Below are 27,038 nucleotides of genomic sequence, written 5' to 3' on the forward strand. Positions count from 1 at the left end.
ACAGGTTCACGCAGCTTGTACGATGTAGATTTTCAGCACCTAAATCTAGTCAGTCTGGCTTCAGAAGGTGTACTTTAACCCCATCACCATGATATCACACCTGCACCTAGACAGTCACACACACATAGACCTGCAGGAAAGTCAGGGGCCATCCCTTCCCTACTAGGCAGGCCCATATAAGCCTACATACAGGCATGCACATAAAGCACACACATGCATATACAACATACACATGTACATGAACACACATCCAATCCTATCATTGTTGTTGTTGTTAGCTGCTGTCAAGTCAGTTCCGACTCATAGCAACCTTATGCACAACAGAATGAAACATTGCCTGGTCCTGAGCCATCCTTACAATCGTTGTTATGCTTGAGCTCATTGTTGCAGCCACTGTGTCAATCCACCTCTTTGAGGGTCTTCCTCTTTTCTGCTGACCCTGTACTTTGCCGAGCATGATGTCCTTCTCCAGGGACTGATCCCTCCTGACGACATGTCCAAAGTATGTAAGATGCAGTCTCACCATCTTTGCTTCTAAGGAGCATCCTGGTTGTACTTCTTCTAAGACAGATTTGTTTGTTCTTTTGGTAGTCCATGGTATATTCAATAAGCTTCTCCAACACCACAAATCAAAGGCATCAATTCTTCTTCGATCTTCCTTATTCATTGTCCAGCTTTCACATGCATATGATGCTATTGAATATACAATGGCTTGGGTCAGGCACGCCTTAGTCTTCAAGGTGATGTCTTTGCTCTGCAACACTTTAAAGAGGTCCTTTCCAGCAGATTTACCCTATGCAATGCATCTTTTGATTTCTTGACTGCTGCTTCCATGGCTGTTGATTGTGGATCCAAGTAGAATGAAATCCTTGATGACTTCAATCTTTTCTCCATTTATCTTGATGTTGCTCATTAGTCCAGTTGTGAGGATTTTGTTTTCTTTATGTTGAGGTGCTAGTGACCGAAGATGAGACAAGTTGTGGAATGACATCAAGGGCATCATACATGAAGAAAGCAAGAGGTCATTGAAAAGACAGGAAAGAAAGAAAAGACCAAGACAGATGTCAGAGGAGACTCTGAAACTTGATCTCCAATGTCAAGCAGCTAAAGCAAAAGGAAGAATTGATGAAGTAAAAGAAGCAAACAGAAGATTTCAAAGGGTGGCTCGAGAAGGCAAAGTAAAGTATTATAATAACATGTGCAAAGAGTTGGAGATGGAAAACCAAAAGAGAAGAGCACGCTCAGTGTTTCTCAAGCTGAAAGAACTGAAGAAAAAATTCAAGCCTCGAGTTGCAATAGTGAAGGATTCTATGCGGAAAATATTAAATGACGCAGGAAGCATCAAAACAAGATGGAAGGAATATGCAGAGTCGTTATACCAAAAAGAATTAGTCGATATTCAACCATTTCAAGAGGTGGCATATGATCAGGAACTGATGGTACTGAAGGAAGAAGTCCAAGCTGCTCTGAAGGCATTGGCAAAAAACTAGGCTCCAGCAGTCGACGGAATATCAAATGAGATGTTTCAACAAACAGATGCAGTGCTGGAGGTGCTCACTCGTTTATGCCAAGAAATATGGAAGACAGCTTCCTGGCCAACTGGTAGGAAGAGATCCATATTTATGCCTATTTCCAAGAAAGGTGATCCAACCAAATGTGGGAATTATAGAACAATATCATTAATATCACACGCAAGCAAAATTTTGCTGAAGATTATTCAAAAATGGCTGCAGCAGCATATTGACAGGGAACTGCCAGAAATTCAGGCCGGTTTCAGAAGAGGACGTGGAACCAGGGATATCATTGCTGATGTCAGATGGATCCCGGCTGAAAGCAGAAAATACCAGAAGGATGTGTACCTGTGTTTTATTGACTACGCAAAGGCATCCAACTGTGTGCATCATAACAAATTACGATAACACTGGGAAGAATGGGAATTTCAGAACACTTAATTGTGCTCATGAGGAACCTATACATAGATCAAGAGGCAGTTGTTCAGACAGAGCAAGAGGATACTGATGCTGTCATTATATGGCTCTGAATCCTTCCTGGGTGTAAGAGATTACCTTTGGAGACGAGGTCACACAGGCTCCTTGATACAGAACTCAGTGAAGGCAACAATAATGTCCCCTTCTGGGAAGAATACAAGGCCAATACCCCAGGGCTCTGTCATTTAGAAAGTATAAGTCCCTTGGGTCTCTCCAATTCTCCTCTGGAATCACAAATTCCCACTGGAGGTAGATAGGAACCAGCACATTTCTAAGACTGTCTGCACTTCAAGCTGGCCTCGTTCCTCAGAAGCTGAAAGTGTGATTTTAACTCCCTGGCAGGCCACCAAGCCCATTCAGGACCCTGAATCTCCTTTGTCAAGGCCAAAGGTTGGCGGGTTGAGCAACCTTTGGGAATAAGAACTCTGAGGGCAACATCTACATGTAATCTTCCTTCCTTTTCCTGATTCTATCTTTTCCTCTTCTCTATCTCAAAATTCTGGAAGTATCATCTCTCCTTCTGTTTTTCTGTCTCTCTTCCTTTGATCTCTATGAAACATTTTTGAAGCACCTACTGCCCCACAAGGCACTGTTCTGGGCACTGGCCCCTGCCTATAAAGGGCACAGCCTACATCCTGCAACCTGAGGCCCACAGGATGATCCCCTCCAGGAAACAGATCAGCAGGGGAACAAGGAAACAAGAAAGAACCCCTCTACACTCCAGGATGCATACTCTGTACACTCTGTGTTAACAGCTGCACTTAAGACTGTTGGTTGGTCACAGGTAAGCCAGAAACCAGGATGAACTGACAACTTCAAAATCTAATTCATTGAATTAGATTTTTTTGCCATTCTTTTTGTTTGTTTTGTTGTTGTGAATATACACAGCAAAACATATACTAATTCAACCATTTCTACATGTACATTTCAGCGGCATTACTTACATTCTTTGAGCTGTGCAGCATTCTCACCCTCATTTCTGGTTGTTCCTCCCCACATTAACATAAACTCACAGCCCCCTAAGTATCCTATCTAATTTTTGAAGTCGCTGTTGTCATTTTGATCCAATATAGATCTTCAAAGAGCATAATGCTCAAGACAGATATTTTTTACCAGTTAAGCTAGACTGTTTTTTAGTTTTAAGACTTCAGGGGATATTTTTGGTTTAAGGTTTAAAGATTATCTCAGAGCAATACTTTCATGGGTCCTTCCTAATTCCATGGCTCTAAAAAGTCAGGAGTCCATAAAAATTTGAAATTCTGTTTTGCGTCTTCCCTCTTTTGCTCAATATTCTTCTATAGAATCTTTGATCAAAATGTTCAGTAATGGGGGAGGCGGAGCCAAGATGGCGGACTAGGCAGACGCTACCTCGGATCCCTCTTACAACAAAGACACGGAAAAACAAGTGAATCGATCACATACATAACAATCTACGAACCCTGAACAACAAACACAGATTTAGAGACGGAGAACGAACTAATACGGGGAAGCAGCGATTGTTTCCAGAGCCTGGAGCCAGCATACCAGTCAGGTACGGCACAAGCACAGAGACCTGCTCCACCCCCCTGAACTAACCCCGGGAGGGGGACTAGCCGGTTCCACGGGCGGCGTGGGACGCAGCCGTTAGGAGAAGTCCCCGGGAGGCAGTGACTGATCTTGGAGCAGAAAGAGTAGCATCCGAGCCGGGGAACCGTCCCACAGGGATTTGGACTGCACGCAGGTACGCCATAAACACGGAGAGTTGCTCCACCCCCTGAACTAACCCCGGGAAGGTGACCATCCGGGTCGCGCGGGCGGCGTGGGACGCAGCCGGTAGGAGAAGTCCCCGGGAGGCAGCGACTGGTATTGGAGCGGGGAGAACAGCGTTCCAGCCAGGACACTCGGTCGCGGCACAAGCACGGGGAGCTACTCCACCCATCTGAACTAACCCCGGGAGGGGGCCCACCTGGTTCACGGGGGCGGCACGGCCACGCGGCTGGAGGGACGAGAAGTCCCCGGGAGGCAGCGACTGATTTTGGAGTCGAGAGTGCACCGTCCCAGTAGGGGAGCCTTGACGCTGGGCGTGGGGCTGGAAGCGGAGGATCTGACCGTGACTCCAGCGGGCCAGACCCCCCGGGGGCAATCTCCACACAGACAGGACACATAGGCGACGCGCCCGCGGGAATCTCAGATATAAGAGTCATTCCAAGCAAGACAAGCAACTCTGGCTATATTCTGAGGTGCTACTCTCCTATCTCTCTGTTCCCTCCCCCACCCTCCCCAGGCGGCTTCATTAACATCTGAATAGCCTGAGCCAGAGGGAGAACTCTGATAGGGATCTGACTGCAGTTTTTTTTTAGCGGATTTTCTGGAAAAACTAGTTTCCCAGTGATGGCTCGGAGACAACAATCCATATCAAACCACTTAAAGAAGCAGACCGTGACAGCTTCTCCAACTCCCCAAACAAAAGAATCAAAATCTTTCCCAAATGAAGATACAATTTTGGAATTATCAGATACAGAATATAAAAAACTAATTTACAGAATGCTTAATGATATCACAAATGAAATTAAGATATCTGCAGAAAAAGCCAAGGAACACACTGATAAAACTGTTGAAGAACTCAAAAAGATTATTCAAGAACATACTGGAAAAATTAATAAGTTGCAAGAATCCATAGAGAGACAACATGTAGAAATCCAAAAGATTAACAATAAAATAACAGAATTAGACAACACACTAGGAAGTCAGAGGAGCAGACTCGAGCAATTAGAATGCAGACTGGGACATCTGGAGGACCAGGGAATCAACACCAACATAGCTGAAAAAAAATCAGATAAAAGAATTTAAAAAAATGAAGAAACCCTAAGAATTATGTGGGACTCTATCAAGAAGGATAACCTGCGGGTGATTGGAGTCCCAGAACAGGGAGGGGGGACAGAAAACACAGAGAAAATAGTTGAAGAACTCCTGACAGAAAACTTCCCTGACATCATGAAAGACGAAAGGATATCTATCCAAGATGCTCATCGAACCCCATTTAAGATTGATCCAAAAAGAAAAACACCAAGACATATTATCATCAAACTCACCAAAACCAAAGATAAACAGAAAATTTTAAAAGCAGCCAGGGAGAAAAGAAAGGTTTCCTTCAAGGGAGAATCAATAAGAATATGTTCTGACTACTCAGCAGAAACCATGCAGGCAAGAAGGGAATGGGACGACATATACAGAACACTGAAGGAGAAGAACTGCCAACCAAGGATCATATATCCAGCAAAACTCTCTCTGAAATATGAAGGCGAAATTAAGATATTTACAGACAAACACAAGTTTAGAGAATTTGCAAAAACCAAACCAAAGCTACAAGAAATACTAAAGGATATTGTTTGGTCAGAGAACCAATAATATCAGATATCAGCACAACACAAGGTCACAAAACAGAACGTCCTGATATCAACTCAAATAGGGAAATCACAAAAACAAACAAATTAAGATTAATTAAAAAAAAAAATACACATAACAGGGAATCATGGAAGTCAATAGGTAAAAGATCACAATAATCAAAAAGAGGGACTAAATACAGGAGGCATTGAACTGCCATATGGAGAGTGATACAAGGCGATATAGAACAATACAAGTTAGGTTTTTACTTAGAAAAATAGGGGTATATAATGAGGTAACCACAAAAAGGTATAACAACTCTATAACTCAAGACAAAAACCAAGAAAAACGTAACGACTCAACTAACATAAAGTCAAACACTATGAAAGTGAGGATCTCACAATTTACTAAGAAAAACGCCTCAGCACAAAAAAGTATGTGGAAAAATGAAATTGTCAACAACACACATAAAAAGGCATCAAAATGACAGCACTAAAAACTTATTTATCTATAATTACCCTGAATGTAAATGGACTAAATGCACCAATAAAGAGACAGAGAGTCACAGACTGGATAAAGAAACACGATCCATCTATATGCTGCCTACAAGAGACACACCTTAGACTTAGAGACACAAACAAACTAAAACTCAAAGGATGGAAAAAAGTATATCAAGCAAACAATAAGCAAAAAAGAAGAGGAGTAGCAATATTAATTTCTGACAAAATAGACTTTAGACTTAAATCCACCACAAAGGATAAAGAAGGACACTATATAATGATAAAAGGGACAATTGATCAGGAAGACATAACCATATTAAATATTTACGCACCCAATGACAGGGCTGCAAGATATATAAATCAAATTTTAACAGAACTGAAAAGCGAGATAGATACCTCCACAATTATAGTAGGAGACTTCAACACACCCCTTTCGGAGAAGGACAGGACATCCAGTAAGAAGCTCAACAGAGACACGGAAGATCTAATTACAACAATCAACCAACTTGACCTCATTGACTTATACAGAACTCTCCACCCAACTGCTGCAAAATATACTTTTTTTTCTAGCGCACATGGAACATTCTCTAGAATAGACCACATATTAGGTCATAAAACAAACCTTTGCAGAGTCCAAAACATCGAAATATTACAAAGCATCTTCTCAGACCACAAGGCAATAAAACTAGAGATCAATAACAGAAGAACGAGGGAAAAGAAATCAAATACTTGGAAAATGAACAATACCCTCCTGAAAAAAGACTGGGTTATAGAAGACATCAAGGAGGGAATAAGGAAATTCATAGAAAGCAACGAGAATGAAAATACTTCCTATCAAAACCTCTGGGACACAGCAAAAGCAGTGCTCAGAGGCCAATTTATATCAATAAATGCACACATACAAAAAGAAGAAAGAGCCAAAATCAGAGAACTGTCCCTACAACTTGAACAAATAGAAAGTGAGCAACAAAAGAATCCATCAGGCACCAGAAGAAAACAAATAATAAAAATTAGAGCTGAACTAAATGAATTAGAGAACAGAAAAACAATTGAAAGAATTAACAAAGCCAAAAGCTGGTTCTTTGAAAAAATTAACAAAATTGATAAACCATTGGCTAGACTGACTAAAGAAATACAGGAAAGGAAACAAATAACCCGAATAAGAAATGAGAAGGACCACATCACAACAGAACCAAATGAAATTAAAAGAATCATTTCAGATTATTATGAAAAATTGTACTCTAACAAATTTGAAAACCTAGAAGAAATGGATGAATTCCTTGAAAAACACTACCTACCTAAACTAACACATTCAGAAGCAGAACAACTAAATAGACCCATAACAAAAAAAGAGATTGAAACGGTAATCAAAAAACTCCCAACAAAAAAAAGTCCTGGCCCGGACGGCTTCACTGCAGAGTTCTACCAAATTTTCAGAGAAGAGTTAACACCACTACTACTAAAGGTATTCCAAAGCATAGAAAATGACGGAATACTACCCAACTCATTCTATGAAGCCACCATCTCCCTGATACCAAAACCAGGTAAAGACATTACAAAAAAAGAAAATTATAGACCTATATCCCTCATGAACATTGATGCAAAAATCCTCAACAAAATTCTAGCCAATAGAATCCAACAACACATCAAAAAAATAATTCACCCTGATCAAGTGGGATTTATACCAGGTATGCAAGGCTGGTTTAATATCAGAAAAACCATTAATGTAATCCATCACATAAATAAAACAAAAGACAAAAACCACATGATCTTATCAATTGATGCAGAAAAGGCATTTGACAAAGTCCAACACCCATTTATGATAAAAACTCTTACCAAAATAGGAATTGAAGGAAAATTCCTCAACATAATAAAGGGCATCTATGCAAAGCCAACAGCCAATATCACTCTAAATGGAGAGAACCTGAAAGCATTTCCCTTGAGAACGGGAACCAGACAAGGATGCCCTTTATCACCGCTCTTATTCAACATCGTGTTGGAAGTCTTAGCCAGGGCAATCAGGCTAGACAAAGAAATAAAAGGTATCCGGATTGGCAAGGAAGAAGTAAAGTTATCACTATTTGCAGATGACATGATTATATACACAGAAAACCCTAAGGAATCCTCCAGAAAACTACTGAAACTAATAGAAGAGTTTGGCAGAGTCTCAGGTTATAAAATAAACATACAAAAATCACTTGGATTCCTCTACATCAACAAAAAGAACACCGAAGAGGAAATAACCAAATCAATACCATTCACGGTAGCCCCCAAGAAGATAAGATACTTAGGAATAAATCTTACCAAGGATGTAAAAGACCTATACAAAGAAAACTACAAAGCTCTACTACAAGAAATTCAAAAGGACATACTTAAGTGGAAAAACATACCTTGCTCATGGATAGGAAGACTTAACATAGTAAAAATGTCTATTCTACCAAAAGCCATCTATACATTTAACGCACTTCCGATCCAAATTCCAATGTCATATTTTAAGGGGATAGAGAAACAAATCACCAATTTCATATGGAAGGGAAAGAAGCCCCGGATAAGCAAAGCACTACTGAAAAAGAAGAAGAAAGTGGGAGGCCTCACCTTACCTGACTTCAGAACCTATTATACAGCCACAGTAGTCAAAACAGCCTGGTATTGGTACAACAACAGACACATAGACCAATGGAACAGAATTGAGAACCCAGACATAGATCCATCCACGTATGAGCAGCTGATATTTGACAAAGGACCAGTGTCAATTAACTGGGGAAAAGACAGCCTTTTTAACAAATGGTGCTGGCATAACGGGATATCCATTTGCAAAAAAATGAAACAGGACCCATACCTCACACCATGCACAAAAACTAACTCCAAGTGGATCAAAGACCTAAACATAAAGACTAAAACGATAAAGATCATGGAAGAAAAAATTGGGACAACCCTAGGAGCCCTAATACAAGGTATAAACAGAATACAAAACATTACCAAAAATGATGAAGAGAAACCCGATAACTGGGAGCTCCTAAAAATCAAACACCTATGCTCATCTAAAGACTTCACCAAAAGAGTAAAAAGACCACCTACAGATTGGGAAAGAATTTTCAGCTATGACATCTCCGACCAGCGCCTGATCTCTAAAATCTACATGATTCTGTCAAAACTCAACCACAAAAAGACAAACAACCCAATCAAGAAGTGGGCAAAGGATATGAACACACATTTCTCTAAAGAAGATATTCAGGCAGCCAACAGATACATGAGAAAATGCTCTCGATCATTAGCCATTAGAGAAATGCAAATTAAAACTACGATGAGATTCCATCTCACACCAGCAAGGCTGGCATTAATCCAAAAAACACAAAATAATAAATGTTGGAGAGGTTGCGGAGAGATTGGAACTCTCATACACTGCTGGTGGGAATGTAAAATGGTACAACCACTTTGGAAATCTATCTGGCGTTATCTTAAACAGTTAGAAATAGAACTACCATACAACCCAGAAATCCCACTCCTCGGAATATACCCTAGAGATACAAGAGCCTTCATACAAACAGATATATGCACACCCATGTTTATTGCAGCTCTGTTTACAATAGCAAAAAGTTGGAAGCAACCAAGGTGTCCATCAACGGATGAATGGGTAAATAAATTGTGGTATATTCACACAATGGAATACTACGCATCGATAAAGAACAGTGACGAATCTCTGAAACATTTCATAACATGGAGGAACCTGGAAGGCATTATGCTGAGCGAAATGAGTCAGAGGCAAAAGGACAAATACTGTATAAGACCACTATTATAAGATCTTGAGAAATAGTAAACCTGAGAAGAACACATACTTTTGTGGTTACGAGGGGGGGAGGGAGGGAGGGTGGGAGAGGGTTTTTCTATTGATTAATCAGTAGATAAGAACTGCTTTAGGTGAAGGGAAAGACAACACTCAATACATGGAAGGTCAGCTCAATTGGACTGGACCAAAAGCAAAGAAGTTTCCGGGATAAAATGAATGCTTCAAAGCTCAGCGGAGCAAGCGCGGGGGTCTGGGGAACATGGTTTGCGGGGACTTCTAAGTCAATTGGCAAAATAATTCTATTATGAAATCATTCTGCATCCCACTTTGAAATGTGGCGTCTGGGGTCTTAAATGCTAACAAGCAGCCATCTAAGATGCAGCAATTGGTCTCAACCCACCTGGAGCAAAGGAAAATGAAGAACACCAAGCCCACATGACAACTAAGAGCCCAAGAGACAGAAAGGGCCACATGAACAAGAGACCTACATCATCCTGAGACCAGAAGAACTAGTTGGTGCCCGGCCACAATCGATGACTGCCCTGACAGGGAGCTCAGCAGAGGACCCCTGAGGGAGCAGGAGAGCAGTGGGATGCAGACCCCAAATTCTCATAAGAAGACCAAACTTAATGGTCTGACTGAGACTGGAGGAATCCCGGCGGCCATGCTCTCCAGACCTTCTGTTGACACAGGACAGGAACCATCCCTGAAGACAACTCATCAGACATGAAAGGGACTGGTCAGCGGGTGGGAGAGAGACGCTGATGAAGAGTGAGCTAATTATATCAGGTGTACACTTGAGATTGTGTTGGCAACTCTTGTCTGGAGGGGGGATGGGAGGATAGAGAGAGAGGGAAGCCGGCAAAATTGTCAAGAAAGGAGAGACTGAAAGGGCTGACTCAAGACGGGGAGAGTAAGTGGGAGTAGGGAGTGAGATGTATGTAAACTTATATGTGACAGACTGATTGGATTTGTAAACGTTCACTTGAAGCTTAATAAAAGTTATTATAAAAAAAAAAAAAAAAAATGTTCAGTAATGGTAGCCAGGCGCCATCCACTTCTGGTCTCATGGCAAAGGAGGCAGTTGTTCATGGGGGCAATTAGCCACACATTCCATCTTCTCCTAGTCCTGACTCTCTTTCTGCCTCATTTGCTCTAGGCAAAAAGAGACCAATTGCTGTGCCTTGGGTGGCTGCTAGCAAGCTTTTAAGTTCTCAGGCACTATGTAATGAACTAGGAGGTAGCCTAAATTATTGAATTATTAAAAGGGAGAGAGGCAGAGTCAGGCATCCTGAAAATCAGTAAGTCCCAGAAAAAGAGAGAAAAAAGAAATAAAGCAGAAGTTGGCTGAGAACAGCCTAGAGTTGGATAGATTGGCTCCAGTCGCAGGTCTGAGGGCCTAAAGTTGCCCAGAAGAACATCCAATCCACCATGAGTAGGAAATGAGAAATTAGGGAGTGGTTCCTCCTCTGGAGCCAAGAGACATGAGGTAAATCTTTAAGATCTAGGCAGAAAGGAGAGATTTCAGAGTGCTGGAAAGAGAAGGACCAGCCAGGAAAGATCCCTAAACAGGACATATCTCCTCACAGGCACTATGTGCCCAAGACTGATGATATATTTGTCTTTCTCACAGCAATGGGAAGTGGGAAGGAAGGGGGAAGATGGGTTGCCTAACAATGGTATCAGGAAAGATCCTAAGATCAGGCACTCTATACTGTGAAAGCTGAGAGCTGCTGTATGCTCAGGATTCGACAGAGCTGAGGTCCAAAGTGCCCTACAACATTTCCTTTTTGAAGGCAAGGGAGAGAGGAAAGCTTATGGCGTTGTGGAGATGGGAAGCAGAAATAGGCGTAGAAAGGAAGGAAATCAAAAAGATCCCAGTGTGTGAAAGAAAAGGAGGCAAGAGAAGGAGTAAGTTGACAAGGAGGCTCAAGGCACTTGGCAGTGTGAGGAATTCTGCTTGCAGAGGACATAGCAGTTTAGTTCTCTACCACATGTGTATGATTTTGGGAAGAGATATGACACAGTAATTTAAAACATGCAATTTGGAGTCAGATTACCTGGGCTTCAGTCTTAGATCCACCATTTAACAGTTGTGTTACTCTTTAAAGGTCAGTCTCCTTATCAACAAAAGGGGAGTGATGATGCTATTTACATCCTAGTGTGGTGGTGAGGATTAAATGAGACAAATGCTAAGCACAGAACCTGTCCAAAATGTTAGCTAACTTTTTTTTTTCCAATTTAGTCACTTTCCTGACTTTCCTTGCTCATACAGGACAGCAGGTGCATGGATGATGGAGAGCTTTCTACCATAGGCTGCCTATGGTATATTTCTATCCAATGTAGGAAATACATTCTGTGTTCCAAGTATGTACTCCTAATTTCATGGGGGCTTGGGGTAGGGAAAAGAAAAGAAAACCAACCTGAGATGACAAATGTGGACAACAGGGAAAATCCCAACTGAGAAAGTTGAAAAGTATAGAAATAGTTTGTATTTCCAGTCTGTTAAGGAAGGGAGTAAATATCTTAAGTAAATACCTTAAGGTATAATAGTGTGATTTAAAAGGCTTGGAAAGGCTCCCAGTCCCTCCTGGTCCTCCTTAAACACTAACAGATGACAAGCCCCATCATTAAAATGTCATTTCTCTAGCTTATTGTGTGGGCGATAACACTAACTACCTGTAGAGGGCTTTGTCAAGCACCTTTCACTCAACTTTCATTTGAGCCTCCAAACAACTGAGCTGGTAGACAGGGCAGAAAATGGCACCTCCATCTTACATATGGGTATACTGAGGTGAAATGACTTGCCCAAGGCATGAGGAAATAATGTTATCAGGTCCAGCTAAATGGAAGGGGTTAAGCTACTGACCAGGGGAAACATCACATAGATCTGGGAAATCCAAGTTTCAACAAAAAGGGGATCAGTTAGCCCTTTATAACCAGGGAAAACAATATCCCAGGAGTGAGGCTGAAAAGCACAGTGAAGGAAATGAGAACAGACTTTGGAGAGTCAAGTGAACACATTTCCCAGAAGTGGCAATATCAGTTAAAAATTGAAATGCTCATAAACTCCAACTTAGCATTCCATATCTCAGCATCTATTCTATACTACAGAAATTCTCTTGTAAGTGCAAACAATATATACAAAAATTTCCACTGTCACACTGTGGAGTCCTTGGATGGTGCAAACAGTTAAGCACTTAGCTGCTAGTAGAATGGTTGACAGTTCGAATCCACCCAAAGGCTCCTTGGAAGAAAGATCTGATGATCTGTTTCCAAAAGACGACAGCCTTGAAACCCTTATGGAGCAGTTTTACCCTGCACACACAGGGTCATCATGAGTCAGAATCAACTCAGCAGCAACTAACAACACCTCTTGGGGGGAAAAATGCATTTTGGACAGCATGGCTGCATTCCCATGTATAGTACAATAAAACCTGTGAAAGCTGGAACCTGTGTAAGGCAGCAACCTGCCAGAGAAGGAAATTTCAAATATTTTCCACTAAAGTGAGTGACAGAAAAGTGGTAAGACTGCACCCTGTCCAAGGCAGAAAACTTTCAAGACCTGGAAAAATAAGGCAGCCCTGTCAAGTTCCAGCTCTCACAGGTTTCACTCTATATAGATCTCTGTACAGAAAAAAAAAATTACAACTTTAAAACATAAACACAACTCTAGTCCTCTGGGAAGGGAACTTTGACCTTTCTAATTATAAAATTAATACAAAGGAACACATGTTTGTTATTTTCTTAAATTCAAACAATATAAAGTTAAATATGGAAGTTACTCCTCACCCTATCCTTCCAATCTCACTTCTGAAGGTAACCACGCACACAAATACACACACCACGCACAAACACAATATATAAAGCACACGTTTTTTTCTTTACAAAAATGAGTTTATGCTATATACACTGTTCTGTAATTCGCTCTGTCACTTAACAGGCTATCAGACAATAGAGGAACAATGGTAGTATAGCTTAGCAATGAATAGCTCCTGATCTGTTGTCATACTGCTAAAATTTCTACTGTGGGATCTGGTAAATTACTTAACTTTGCTAAGCTCTGTTTTTTTCATTTGTAAAATGAGGATAATAATAATGCCTATCTCTCAGGGTATGGAGAGAATAAACTGACAGAAAGCATACAAAGCCCTCAGCTCAGTGTGTGGCATATACTGAGTGCTCGATAAAGGTTGGCTAACATTAGCCACCTTATTTCTTTAAAGACTGCACGATATTGATTTATAAAAATGTACTGTTGTCGTAAGGTGTTGTCGATTGCATTCTGACTCATAGTGACCCTATGTACAACAGACCGAAACACTGCCTGATCCTGCGCCATCCTCACAATCTTTGCTCTGTTCGAGCCCAGGGTTGCAGCCACTGCGTCAATCCATCTCCTCGAGGGTCTTCTTTTTCACTGACCCTCTACCTGACCAAGCATGATGTCCTTCTCCAGGGAATGAAAAATGCTCTATAAATTGTTTAATAATTCATCTCTGTGAATATTTAGATTGTTTCCCCATGGGTTGTTTTTATTTGATTGGTTTGGTTTGGTTTGGTATTATAAACAATGCTACAGTAAAATATCTGTACATATATCTTCGTGTTATCATATATGGCTATTTCTATAGAATATATTTCTAGAAGTAGAATCATTGAATAAAGATATGCAGATTTTTAATTCTGACAGAGATTACCAAAAAGCCTAACTGATTTCCCCCACACTACTAGTGTATGTGAGGGTCTGTTTCTCTTTGTACATTATCACAACAAAATCAGTGCCTATCTGATGGGTGAAAATTGTATTCAGAGAAAAAAAAAAATTCAGAGACCAGTGTCTAATTAGTTTTTTTGTTGGTTTGTTTTGATTACCAGTAAGATTGAACACTTTGCCATATGTCTTCTTCAGTAAATGTATTGAGATATTTTATTTCAGTCTGTAGTTCATATATTTTTTATGGTTCCTTTTATATATGTGATTTTCATGTTTTTGAAAAGAGAATTTTACCATCCTTTATTCTATATTTCATATCTTGTTGAAATGGCATTCCCACCCTGAAAACAAAAAAAGTATGTTCCTTTATTTTTGGCTAGTACTTATTTTATAGTTTTTTTGTCTGTTTTGTATTTTTACTTATAAATTATTCGTCCTTATGGATTTTATTTCTATATATGAGGTTAGATGGATATCCAGGTTTATTTTCACCAAATGTTCAGCCAGTTGCCATGAATATTATTGAATAATACATCTCTGTATTATTCAATGAACCTTTATTATATATTAAATTCCTGTATAGATAAATCAAGATCTTTATACATGTATAAATATAGAAATATAGGATTCTTTATATTGGTTCATTGATTTGTTTTTCTCTCTGTGTGCCAGTATCATATTGTTTTTCAGCATTAGATGCATTGATCACAGGTTGAAAAAGTTCCCTTTCATTACACTAATTTTTGAAAATTGTCCTGTCTATTCTTATACATTAACTCCTCCAGAGGTGAATTTTAGAATGCCTTCTGAAGTTCCATTAAAAATTCCATTGGGGTTTTTATTTGAGTTGCATTGAATTTTTATTAGTGTGGGAAAGATTGGAGTTTTTAAACATTGAGTCTTCCTTTTTTAGAGGTATAGGACCTTCATTTACTCATATCTTCCTTTCTGCTCTGTCATAGATCCATCAGATAAATTTATTCCTATGTAGTATTTAGATTTCCCTGCATTGGGAACTGACTCTTTTTTTCCCATTACGTTTTCCTAATACAGAAAAGGCATTTATATTTATATATTTGTCTTGTTATCTAGCCACCTTGATAAAATCTGCTTAGGTTTTAAAGGTTTTTCAGATGATTCTTAGATTTTCTACATAGAAAAGCATGTCACCTAAAATAATGATAATTTTGTCTCTTCTAATGTTTAAGCCCCCTATATTTTTAGTTTTGCCTTATTTCACTGCTTAAGATCTCCATCTGATCAATGTAGCTTAATAGTGGTAATGGGTCATCCTTGCCTTGTCTTTTTCATGATACTGGGGAAATGGAACTCTTACGTTCTAAGTTACATATTTTTGTAATATTTGAATGTTTAGAATGAGAACCTCATCATTTTTTGACTAGAAAAAAAATAACGTATTTAAAGATCAAAGCTTAGAAATACAGGCTACCCCTGGTAGTATTTCTATTGTGTGCCATCCTTGGACCAGGACCTTATAATTAAAGTAGCCAGATGATGTTAGCCAAAAGTCACCATTGTTTGCAAAACAAAAATGCTTAAAGAAACATTGAGGAGTTTTTCCTATGAAGATTCTGGAAGTCTTAGCTAAATTTTTTGTGTACCAAGCAGGGCCGCATTAAGGCATGTGAGGGCCCTAAACACTGATAATCTGTGGTGTTCCTTCCTACGCTTACTCACACATCCGAATGGAATATGGAAGTAACATCTATACGTACATATATATGTCTGTATTATGTGTCTTAGCTACCCACGAGGTAACTCCTCTTTAAAGATGACTATAATATTTGCCACTGAACATAAGGGTGGCATATGCCATTTTAGCGGAATGAGATGAACTGGATTCTAAAATTTTTAGTGGATGAGGGTTACTAAGATTTTTTCTGTATGCCACATTTTCTACAAAAAGAACATTCCACATATTCCGCACATAGAAAATGAGTCAGAGAGCTTAGCTTGTTTCCATAATCAAAGTAAAATTCTTTTTCTCCCCAACAGTGAAAAATTGACTTTCACCAATTTTGCTTTAAACGACTCACACCTCAATTTTGATGCTTGTTTTGTAGTAAATGCTATAATTATAAATGAACAAATGAAAAGATGCCATAAAAGAAAATTTATTGATCAGAAAACTAGAATTAAAACAAATTGCTATAGTTTATTTTTAGATAAATCATATCTAACATGTTATAATTAAAAAACATTTCTTTCTCTTACAAATTCTTCAATTATTTCATCACAATTAAGCTGCCAAATAAGATCTATTTCCTTAAGTAATAAGGTAATAAAATACCGAGTCTTTCTTGAATCATTGTTTTTGAGTCTCTTTAGAGATGAAAATGAGCATTCTGTTGTGTGCTGTTTGTGATTATTAAAGTTAGGAATATGCATGAAGCAGTTTAACATTGGGAAATACGTATTGTATTTTATCTTCTATTATGGAATCATAGATGCCAACATAAGTAAAAATTTGTCTTTCCTGGATCTATTAACTTAGTTCTTATTAAGAGTGAGAATGTTGCACTTCTCTGTAAAGGTTTGTATTTAAATCAGGATCAATCTGCACTAATTTTTTGGATGCCTTCATGCATTCATCATCAGTAATACCCACATTGTTTAAGAAGAAAAATCTGTTTGAAAGAACTTCCTACACTTTTCTCCTTCTTTTCATGTAAGATTCATATGTGTCAATGATTGTGTAGTATATGGTTATGCAAAATTCATGCCTGGCAGTCAATGATACTTCTGGAGCACCTCCATCATATATTTGTTTCTTTCCAATGTTTCTGAAACCTGAACTGCTTGATAATCAGTATTTTGAAGTATTTGTTTTGTTTGTGTTTTTAAAATCTTCTCTTAAATTATGTAAATACCCTGTTACTGACCGGTAAAGATCTGCATGTCTTTAAATTTTCTTCTGAATCTTGGAGGTCTTGACTCATCTGATGAATATGCTACAATATATTATTTCACATAATCAACATAAATACGCATTCCAGTGTCTGCATTTCGTTGGTGATGTTTTCATGTTTGGTATCTCCGTTTTGTGTCTTGTCTTCAGCAATGTTTTCTAAGGCATCTAGAACGTGAGTGTATGAATCTAAGATTTGACTTGTTGCTACAGCATGTGCTTCCCAACATGTATCAGAATGACATTTAAATACTTGATCATTGCCTAAATGTGCTTTAAGAATTGCCCATCAGTGAGTAGAGGTGGCAAAAAATGTATAGAGGAACTAGACAGTAGGAAACAATATACTGCTTCTAGAAAACAATCTACCACACTACGTCCTACAACAAAAAATGAATGTACAGCACATGGTACAAAAATGGAATATTCATTATGTTCTAAAATTTTCTGTTTCATGTCTTTATAACACCCTGACATATTGACAGCATTGTCATATCACTGGCCTCTACACTTAAAAAATCAATTTTGCAAACTTCACATTAAAAGTGAAGTACTTGACCTGCAATTTCTTCGCTGGAATGACTTTTTAAGGTAGTAAATGTGATAAATTGCTCAACAGATTTTCCATCTGTTGGAATCACATATCTTAAAACAATACTTAGCTGATATGTATGAGAAAAACCAGGAGAGGAATCTACAGACAAACTGAAATATGGAGCTATAATTATTTCACAAGGTAGTTGATCAAACTTTATCACTTATTAAGTTTATCAATCCTTCAAACATTGTTTTAGACATATACAATGGGTTGCCCTTTCCTGTGTGACCATATTTTGAGATAAAAAAAACAAAACCAAACCTAGTGCTGTTGAGTCGATTCCAACTCATAGTGACCTTTTAGACAGAGCAGAACTGTCCCTTGGAGTTTCCAAGGAGTGCCTGGTGAATTCAAACTGCCAACACTTTGGTTAGCAGTCATAGCATTTAACCACTATGCCACCAGGGTTTCCTATTTTTGAGATATGACCTGCTAAAAATGGATCAAACTGAGCAACAAATTCATGTCAACACAAAAAAATTTGCATTCAATGGGAACACAAGCACATCATTTCTTCCTCAAAAGATTGCCCATGTTCAGCAATTGTTATAATGACAGCAACAATGCCATGCAAAATGGCTTTCCAATGCTGACATTCACTAATTTGCATTTCCAGTTCATGAGCTAAGCCAAAATCATGTCTTCAGTTTAAATATGACCACATACAGTCTCTGTAAAGTGAACTGTTTTTGTGTTTATCAATCATATATGAGTTGTGCCAATCACTACATCCATCCCTATCAAATTGAGAATTAAATGATTTAGGACTGTACAGTTTGCAAACAAAACAATATACAGAATCAAATGATGGAGAATACCGTAACCATTCCCTGTATAATTTTCACCGTTAGCTTACCACCCTAGAAATATATTCTGGTTACAGAACCTTGTTTATCATTCAGAAATTTTTCACATGAATTTTCACGTGGTCCACTGTGATGTTGACAATCACCTGGCCCTCTTTTGATCCAACAATTTACATCATTAGAAGAAAAATTATTCCACATAGCAGGATCTGCATTTCTCTTATTTATGGGGTCTGCTGAAGTGACAATTTCAGATTATAAAATAGTTTCACTTTCTACACCATTACTAATTTTTTTTACTATGACAAGGAATGGTTGCAGACTTTGAAACAAATTCAGTTATATTTGTATTGCTATTAGCAATTTCAGCACTAGCAGTACTGGTACAATGATTTGCACCCATTAAACTGAAGTGTTTAATGCTACAGATCTCTTCTGATCCATGACTTTTTAAAAAAAAGAAGTTAATTTTGGAATTGTTTTTAGGGATTCACAAGTCCTTTTCTTGTTACCTCCTGTGAGCTTTCATTTTTGTGCACCACTTAGTTGTTTCTCTGTCATTTTATTTGGATATAAAATTATGTTACTTTTTAAATTTAGTTCTAAGGCAGCAAATAAATTTGAATACAGATTTGGCAGTTAATGTTAAAAATTATTCTACAGAGTAGGATCTATACTTCTGCTACTAGTAAATAAAAAGTACATAAAAATTTTTATTTGGAACATGTAATTTTTTTCTTCAGGTCTGAGATAGTCAAAAGAAATAGTACTTATGAATCAGTTGGAAATAATTTCATTCATTTGTCATATGATGTTTGTTGGTAGGCCCATTGCAGATCTCCACGAGTAGTTTTGTGTTGAAATAATGCTTAAAACTTCCGCACTCACTTTCCCTCTTTTGCTGCTATGTCTTCAGAGTTCATTGGAATACTGCTGATATGCAATGGGTGAGAGAGCAATTGCAAAGAACATGATACAAATAAAAGGGTATGTTCAATTTGGAGACGCTTTGCACCATATACATCACAAGTCACATGATTATAGTGCTCTTGGCACTGAATGTGAGGTTACACGTGATCAGTCTGAAATGAAAAGGAAAATATAATTGTTATTATATATAAAATTTATAAAAAGGTATCAGTTTTATTTACTGCCCTGCCAGTTTTCTTCCACTGCAGTGCTTGCTTTTCCTTGTGTCCTGTCTGCTTGGAATCTATATGTCTTTGCTTTGGACAACTGGTGCCCCTGCTTTCTTGATGCCCTAAGCACAAGCTTACCTTGTTTACTGTGTAATCTGTCCCAGGCATCAAGGAATATTCATTAGTTCTGATGCTCATTTCATACTACCCCTACTCTATACCCCTCCCCAACTATGATTAGAAGAGGATTTTTATGTACATATGGAAGGAAAACATCCTGATTCAAAATAGGACCCAGCAGCCTCTTCCCATGGGACAAAAAAGAGGCTAAGGAGTTAGTCAAGACACAACTTAAAAGCAATCTTTAAAAAGAGAATTGAGAAGAACTAAGACAAATTAGTTTCCAATTTAGGAAGTAGTTTACAATTTTTTTCTAACTCTCCGTTTATTGAATTGGATTCCTTATTTGATTCTCTGTAGTTAATTGAAGTTAGTATTCTTAAAAATTTTGACAAATAGAAGTAGGCTTTTTTATAGGTTGGAAGATAGGAAAGAAGTTATATTGATCAAATTATCACTTTCATCCCTCCCATTGCTCCTCTAAACACCATCCAAGAAGTCCAGAGACATGGAGATAAAGAACTACAGCAGCAGCACTTCAGGCTTCATCCTTCTGAGCCCCTCCTCCAACCCTCAGCTGCAGAAGCCTCTCTTTGCCATCTTCCTCATCATGTACCTGGTCACCATGGTGGGGAATGTGTTCATCATCCTAGCCATACATTCTGACTCCAGGCTCCATAACCCAATGTACTTTTTCCTCAGAAATTTGTCCTTCACGGATATCTGCTTCACAACGGTCATTGTGCCCAAGATGCTGGTGAACTTACTATCAGAGACAAAGACTATCTCCTACGTGGGCTGCCTGGTCCAGATATACTTTTTCATGGCCTTTGGGAATACTGACAGCTACCTGCTGGCATCAATGGCCATAGACCGACTGGTGGCCATCTGCAACCCCTTCCATTATGATGTGGTCATGAACCCACGGCGTTGTCTTCTCATGTTACTGGGTTCTTGCACCATATCTCATCTGCACTCCTTGCTCTGGGCACTGCTCATGTCTCATCTGTCTTTCTGTACCTCCCATGTCATTAAGCACTTTTTTTGTGACACCCAGCCTGTGCTAAAGCTGTCCTGCTCTGACACCTCCTCTAGCCAGATTGTGGTCATGACCGAGACCCTAGCTGTCATTGTGACACCTTTCTTGTGCATCCTCTTCTCCTACACATGGATTATCACCGCTGTGCTCAGAATTCCCTCCACAGCCAGGAAGTGGAAGGCCTTCTCTACCTGTGGCTCCCACCTCACGGTAGTAGCTCTCTTCTATGGGAGTGTCATCTATGTTTATTTTAGGCCCCTGTCCATGTACTCAGTAGTGAAGGACTGAGTAGCCACAGTTATGTACACTGTGGTGACACCCATGTTGAACCCTTTCATCTACAGTCTGAGAAACAAGGATATGAAGCGGGGTCTGAGGAAGTTAAGGGAGAGAATTCACTCATAGAAGAACAAAATGATGGAATGTCAAAATTGGGAGATGAGGAGGTGCGACCAAGATGACGGAATACACAGACGCTTCCTGCGAACCCTCTTACAACAAAGACTCAAAAAAACAAGTGAAGTGATTATATTTATGACAAGCTAGGAGTCCTGAACATCAAACACAAAGTTAGAAAATGGACCGAGTGACAGGGGGAGTAAGAGGCAGTTCAGAAGCAGAGAGGAATTATCGGACCTGACTCCGGGAGCCCTTAGGCACCATTCCCAGGAGCAGCTGCAGCAGGCTGGTACTAGCATTTGGCTGCAGTTTCCTCAGGGAGAAGCAACCAGCCCCACAGCCTACTCACACCTCCAGAAACAGAGAAGAACAGCACTCTAGGCAAAAACTAAGTACTTGTGTATATTTTACCTCGCCCTGAGCCCCCAAGCCAGCTTCAGTGGTTATTGATTTCCCTGGGCCTCAGATAGGCCCTGCTGAGCACCTAGAGCCATCCTCTCTGCCTTGGAGGAGGAATAAATTCACAACTGGGGGAAAAGATAATTTGCAAGCTCCACTAACCTGTGGAGGTCAGGACAGAAGCAGCTCTTGTCCATGCATAAATGGTCCATGGACTTTGAGTGCCTTTCCCCCCTGCATGGACCTGTGTGGGCCTATTTCAGGAGAATAGGCCCTTGTTGGCAGACTACAACTGTTTCAGCTGTGCGATGGACAGATGCATGTTTGATGTTTGACACTGCATTGCCTATTAAACAGGGTCCTTACCTACCCACTTCAGGGGCCTAAGGAACGGTGGCTCCACTTAAGTCACCCAGCCACTCATGACAGTGGCCCAAGGATAACTGGTACCTCCCATTTGTTACAACCAAAAACATTGGGTGCCCATGGTCCCTGTTCAGAACACACCCACTTGCACTGTTGCTCTAGGGAAGATGGACGTGCTTTCCTCAGAAACACTTAGAGGATGATTCTCAGCCCCTGCCTTGTTCAGAGCATAACCACCTGCTACAACCAGGTACTGGTACCTACACAACCACCCCTGCTCCTCTAAGACTGTAGGACAGAGCCTGTACCACACACTTGATGACCAACTACATGGACACCTGAGCTGAATCCATAGAAGAAAAATGAATGGACTCCTAGACTGATACACTTGGTAACAACTCTAGCCATCTGGTGAAAGGACATCAGAGCTTCAAAGGTGAAAGTAAGCAAGTTAGCTCACTCAAGCAACCCATCTGGGCATATCAAAACAAAACAAAGCAAGAAGCTAAGATGCAGTAAGCAAACATAAAATAAACTAATATAATAACCTATAGATGGCATGGAGACAACAGTCAATATCAAATAACATAAAGACCAGCCAAAAGAACCATAATTGCTTCAACAAGCTCTCAAAACAAATAATCAAGGGATCTTCTAGATGAAAGTGCAGTCCTAGAATTACCAGATGTAGTACACAAAACATTAATATACAGAACCCTTCAAGGCATCAGGAAGGAAATCAGGCAATATGCAGAACAAGCCAAGGACCAAACAGATAAAGCAGTTGGAGAAATTAAGAAGGTTATTCAGGAACATAATGAAAAATTTAATAAGCTGGGTGAATCAATACAGAAGATAAACAATAAAATTACAGAATTAGACAACTCAATAGAAAGTCGGAGGACCAAAACTGAGCAAGTGGAAGGCAGAATTTGTGAACTTGTAGATAAAATACTTGGCACCAATATATTTGAAGAAAAATCAGATAAAAGAATTTTTTTAAATAAAGAAACCTTAAGAATCATATGGGACCCTATCAAGAGAAATAACCTATGAGTGAATTAAGTACCAGAACAGGAAGGGATAACAGAAAATACAGATAAAATTGTTGAAGATTTGTTGTCAGAAAACTTTCCTGATATCATGAAAGATGAGGAGCTATCCATCGAAGACACTCATCGAATTCCACATAAAACAGACTTTAAAAGAAAGTTACCAAGACACATTATAATCAAACTTGCCAAAACCAAAGACAGAGAATTTTAAGAGCTAAAAAAAATACAAAAGAGAGTCAATAAGAATAAGCTCGGACTACTCGACAGAAACCATGCAGGCAAGAAGGCAATGGGACGACTTATACAAAAAATTGAAGGAAAAAAATTGCCAACCATGGACCATATATCTAGCAAAACTGTCTCTCAAATATAAAGGTGAAATGATGACATTTCCAGATAAACAGAAGTTTAGAAAATTTGTAAAAACCAAACCAAAACTACAAGAAATACTAAAGGGAGTTCTTTGGTTAGAAAATCAATAATATCAAGTATCAACCCAAGACTAGAACACTGGGCACAGCAATCAGATGTCAACCCAGATAGGGAAATCACAAAAATAAATCAAGATAAAAAACACTCAAAACAGGGAAACACAGATGTTATTATGTAAAAGAACAACATTAAAACAATAAAGAGGGACTAAGAAATGTAGTCATAGATCTATCATATGGAGAGGAAGACAAGGTGATATAAATGAAAGTTTGGTTTCAACTTAGAAAAATAGGGGTAAATATTAAGGAAACCACAAAGGAGATTAACAATCCTACTCATCAAAATAAAACACAAGGAAAAAATAGAGACTCAGGAGAAACCAAATCAATTACAACAAATAAGAAGAAAAGACAATATATGAAGATAAGCTACTTAGCAGAAAATATTAAGTGGGAAAAAGAAGCTGTCAACAACACACAAAAAAAGACATCAAAATGAGAGCACGAAATTCATACCTATCCATAATTACCCTGAATGTAAATGGACTAAATGCACCAATAAAGAGACAGAGAGTAGCAGAATGGATTAAAAAACAAGATCCGTCTATATGTTGCCTACAAGAGACACACCTTAGACTTAGAGACACAAACAAACTAAAACTTAAAGGATGGAAAAAAATATATCAAGCAAACAACAATCAAAAAAGAGCAGGAGTGCCAATATTAATTTCTGACAAAATAGACTTTAAGGTTAAATGAACCACAACAGATAAGGAAGGACACTACATAATGATTAAAGGGGCAATATATCAGGAGGATATAACCATATTAAATATTTATACACCCAGTGAAAGGGCTGCAAGATAGATAAACTCTATCAGCATTGAAAAGTGAGATAGACAGCTCCACACTTATAGTAGGAGACTTCAACACACCACTTTTGGTGAAGGACAAGACATCCAGAAAGAAGCTCAATAAAAACATGGAAGATTTAAATGCCACAATCAACGAACTTGACCTTATAGACATATACAGAACACTCCAACCAACAGCAGTCAAGTATACTTTCTTTTCTAGTGCACATGGAACATTCTCTAGAATAGACCACATATTAGGTCATAAAGCAAGTCTTAGCAGAATCCAAAACATTGAAAAATTACAAAGCACCTTCTTTGACCATAAGGCTGTAAAAGTAGAAATCAATAACAGAAAAAGCAGGGAAAAGAAATCAAACACTTGGAAACTGAACAACACCCTGCTCAAAAAAGACTGGGCTATAGAAAACATTAAGGATGGAATGAAGAAATTTGTAGAATTTATAGAATCAGAACCTTAGGGATACAGCAAAAGCAGTGCTCAGCAGTCCATTGATATCCATAAATTCACACACACAAAAAGAAAAAAGGGCCATAATCAAAGAATTATCCCTACAACTTGAACAAATAGAAAGAGAGCAATGAAAGAAACCCTCAGGCACCAGAAGAAAGCAAACAATAAAAATTAGGGCAGAATTAAATGAAATAGAAAACAGAAAAACAATTGAAAGAGTTAACAAGACCAAAAGCTGGTTCTTTGAAAAAAAATAACAAAATTGATAAACCATTAGCCAAACTGACAAAACAAAAACAGTAGAGGGAGCAAATAACCCAAATAAGGAATGAGATGCGCGATATTACAACAGACCCAACTGAAATTAAAAGAATCAAATGAGATTACTATGAAAAATTGTACTCTAACAAATTTGAAAACCTAGAAGAAATGGATGAATTTCTAGAAACACACTACCTACCTAAACTGAAACAAAAAGAGGTAGAACAACTAAATAAACCCATAACAAGAGACTAAAAAGGTAATCAAAAAACTCCCAACAAAAAAAAAAAGCCCTGGCTTGGATGGCTTCACTCCAGAATTCTACCAAACTTTCAGAAACAAGTTAACTCCACTACTACTAAAGGTATTTCAGAGCATAGAAAAGTACAGAACACTCCCAAACTCATTCTATGAAGTCAACATATTCCTGATACCAAAACCAGGCCAAAAAAAAAAAAAAAAAAGACACCACGAAAAAAGAAAATTACAGACCTATATCCCTCATGAACTTAGGGGCAAAAATCCTCAACAAAATTCTAGCCAATAAAATTCAACAACATATCAAAAAAATAATTCACCATGACCAAGTGGGATTCACACCAGTATACAAGGATGGTTCAACATTAGAAAAATAATCAATGTAATCCATCATATAAATAAAACAAAAGACAAGAATCACACGATTTTATCAATTGATGCAGAAAAGGCATTTGACAAAGTTTAACATCCATTCATGACAAAAACTCTCAGCAAAATAGGAATAGAAGGAAAATTTCTCAACATAATAAAGGGCATTTATACAAAACCAACAGCCAACATCATCCTAAATAGAGAGAGTCTGAAAGCATTCCCCTTGAGATCAGGAATCAGACAAGGATGCCTTGTATCTCCACTTTTATTCAACATTTTGCTGGAGGTCCTACCCTGAGCAATTAAGCTGGATGAAAAAATAAAGGGTATCCAGATTGGCAAGGAAGAAGTAAAATTATCTCTATTTGCAGATGACATGATCTTACACACAGAAAACCCTAAAGGCTCCTCAAGAAAACTACTGAAACTAATAGAAGAGCTCAGTAGAGTATCAGGATACAAGATAAACAGACAAAAATAAGTTGGATTCCTCCACACCAACAAAAAAACTTCGAAGAGGAAATCACCAAATCAATATCATTTACCGTAGCCCCCAAGAAGATGAAATACTTAGGAATAAATCTTACCAGAGATGTAGAAGTCTTGTACAAAGAAAACTACAAGACACTACTGCAAGAAACCAAAAGAGACCTACAGAAGTAGAAAAACATACCTTGCTCATGGATAGGAAGACTTAACATTGTAAAAATCTCTATTCTACCAAAAGCAATCTATAGATACAAGGCAAGCCTGATCCAAATTCCAATGGCATTTTTTAATGGGATGGAGAAACAAATCACCAGTTTCATATGGAAGGGGAAGAGGCCCCAGATAAGTAAAGCATTACTGAAAAGAAGAACAAAGTAGTAGGCCTCACTCTACCTGATTTTACAACCTATTATACCCTCACAGTAGTCAAAAGAGCCTGGTACTGGTATAATAACAGATACATAGACCAATGGAATAGAACTGAGAATCCGAACATAAATGCATCCACATATGCGCAGTTGATATTTGACAAAGGCCCAAAGTCAGTTAAATGGGAAAAGACAGTCTTTTTAACAAATGGTACTGGCATAACTGGATATCCACCTGCAAAAAAGTGAAACAAGACCCATGCCTCACACCATGCACAAAAAAGGAACTCAAAATGGGTCAAAGACCTAAATATAAAATCTAAAA

General features: G+C 38.6%; 1 protein-coding gene across 1 annotated transcript; it reads left to right on the plus strand.

Moving 5' to 3' along the window:
* The first annotated feature begins 20,455 nt into the window (after nt 1-20,455).
* Nucleotides 20,456-21,274, plus strand: LOC126082964 (olfactory receptor 1L6-like). Its single transcript, XM_049896161.1, has one exon. It carries the CDS (start codon nt 20,456-20,458, stop codon nt 21,272-21,274), a length of 819 nt encoding a protein of 272 aa, XP_049752118.1.
* The last annotated feature ends 5,764 nt before the right edge of the window (nt 21,275-27,038 follow it).

This window comes from Elephas maximus, chromosome 9 (genome assembly GCF_024166365.1).
Source record: "Elephas maximus indicus isolate mEleMax1 chromosome 9, mEleMax1 primary haplotype, whole genome shotgun sequence".
Classification (NCBI taxonomy): Eukaryota; Metazoa; Chordata; class Mammalia; order Proboscidea; family Elephantidae; genus Elephas; species Elephas maximus.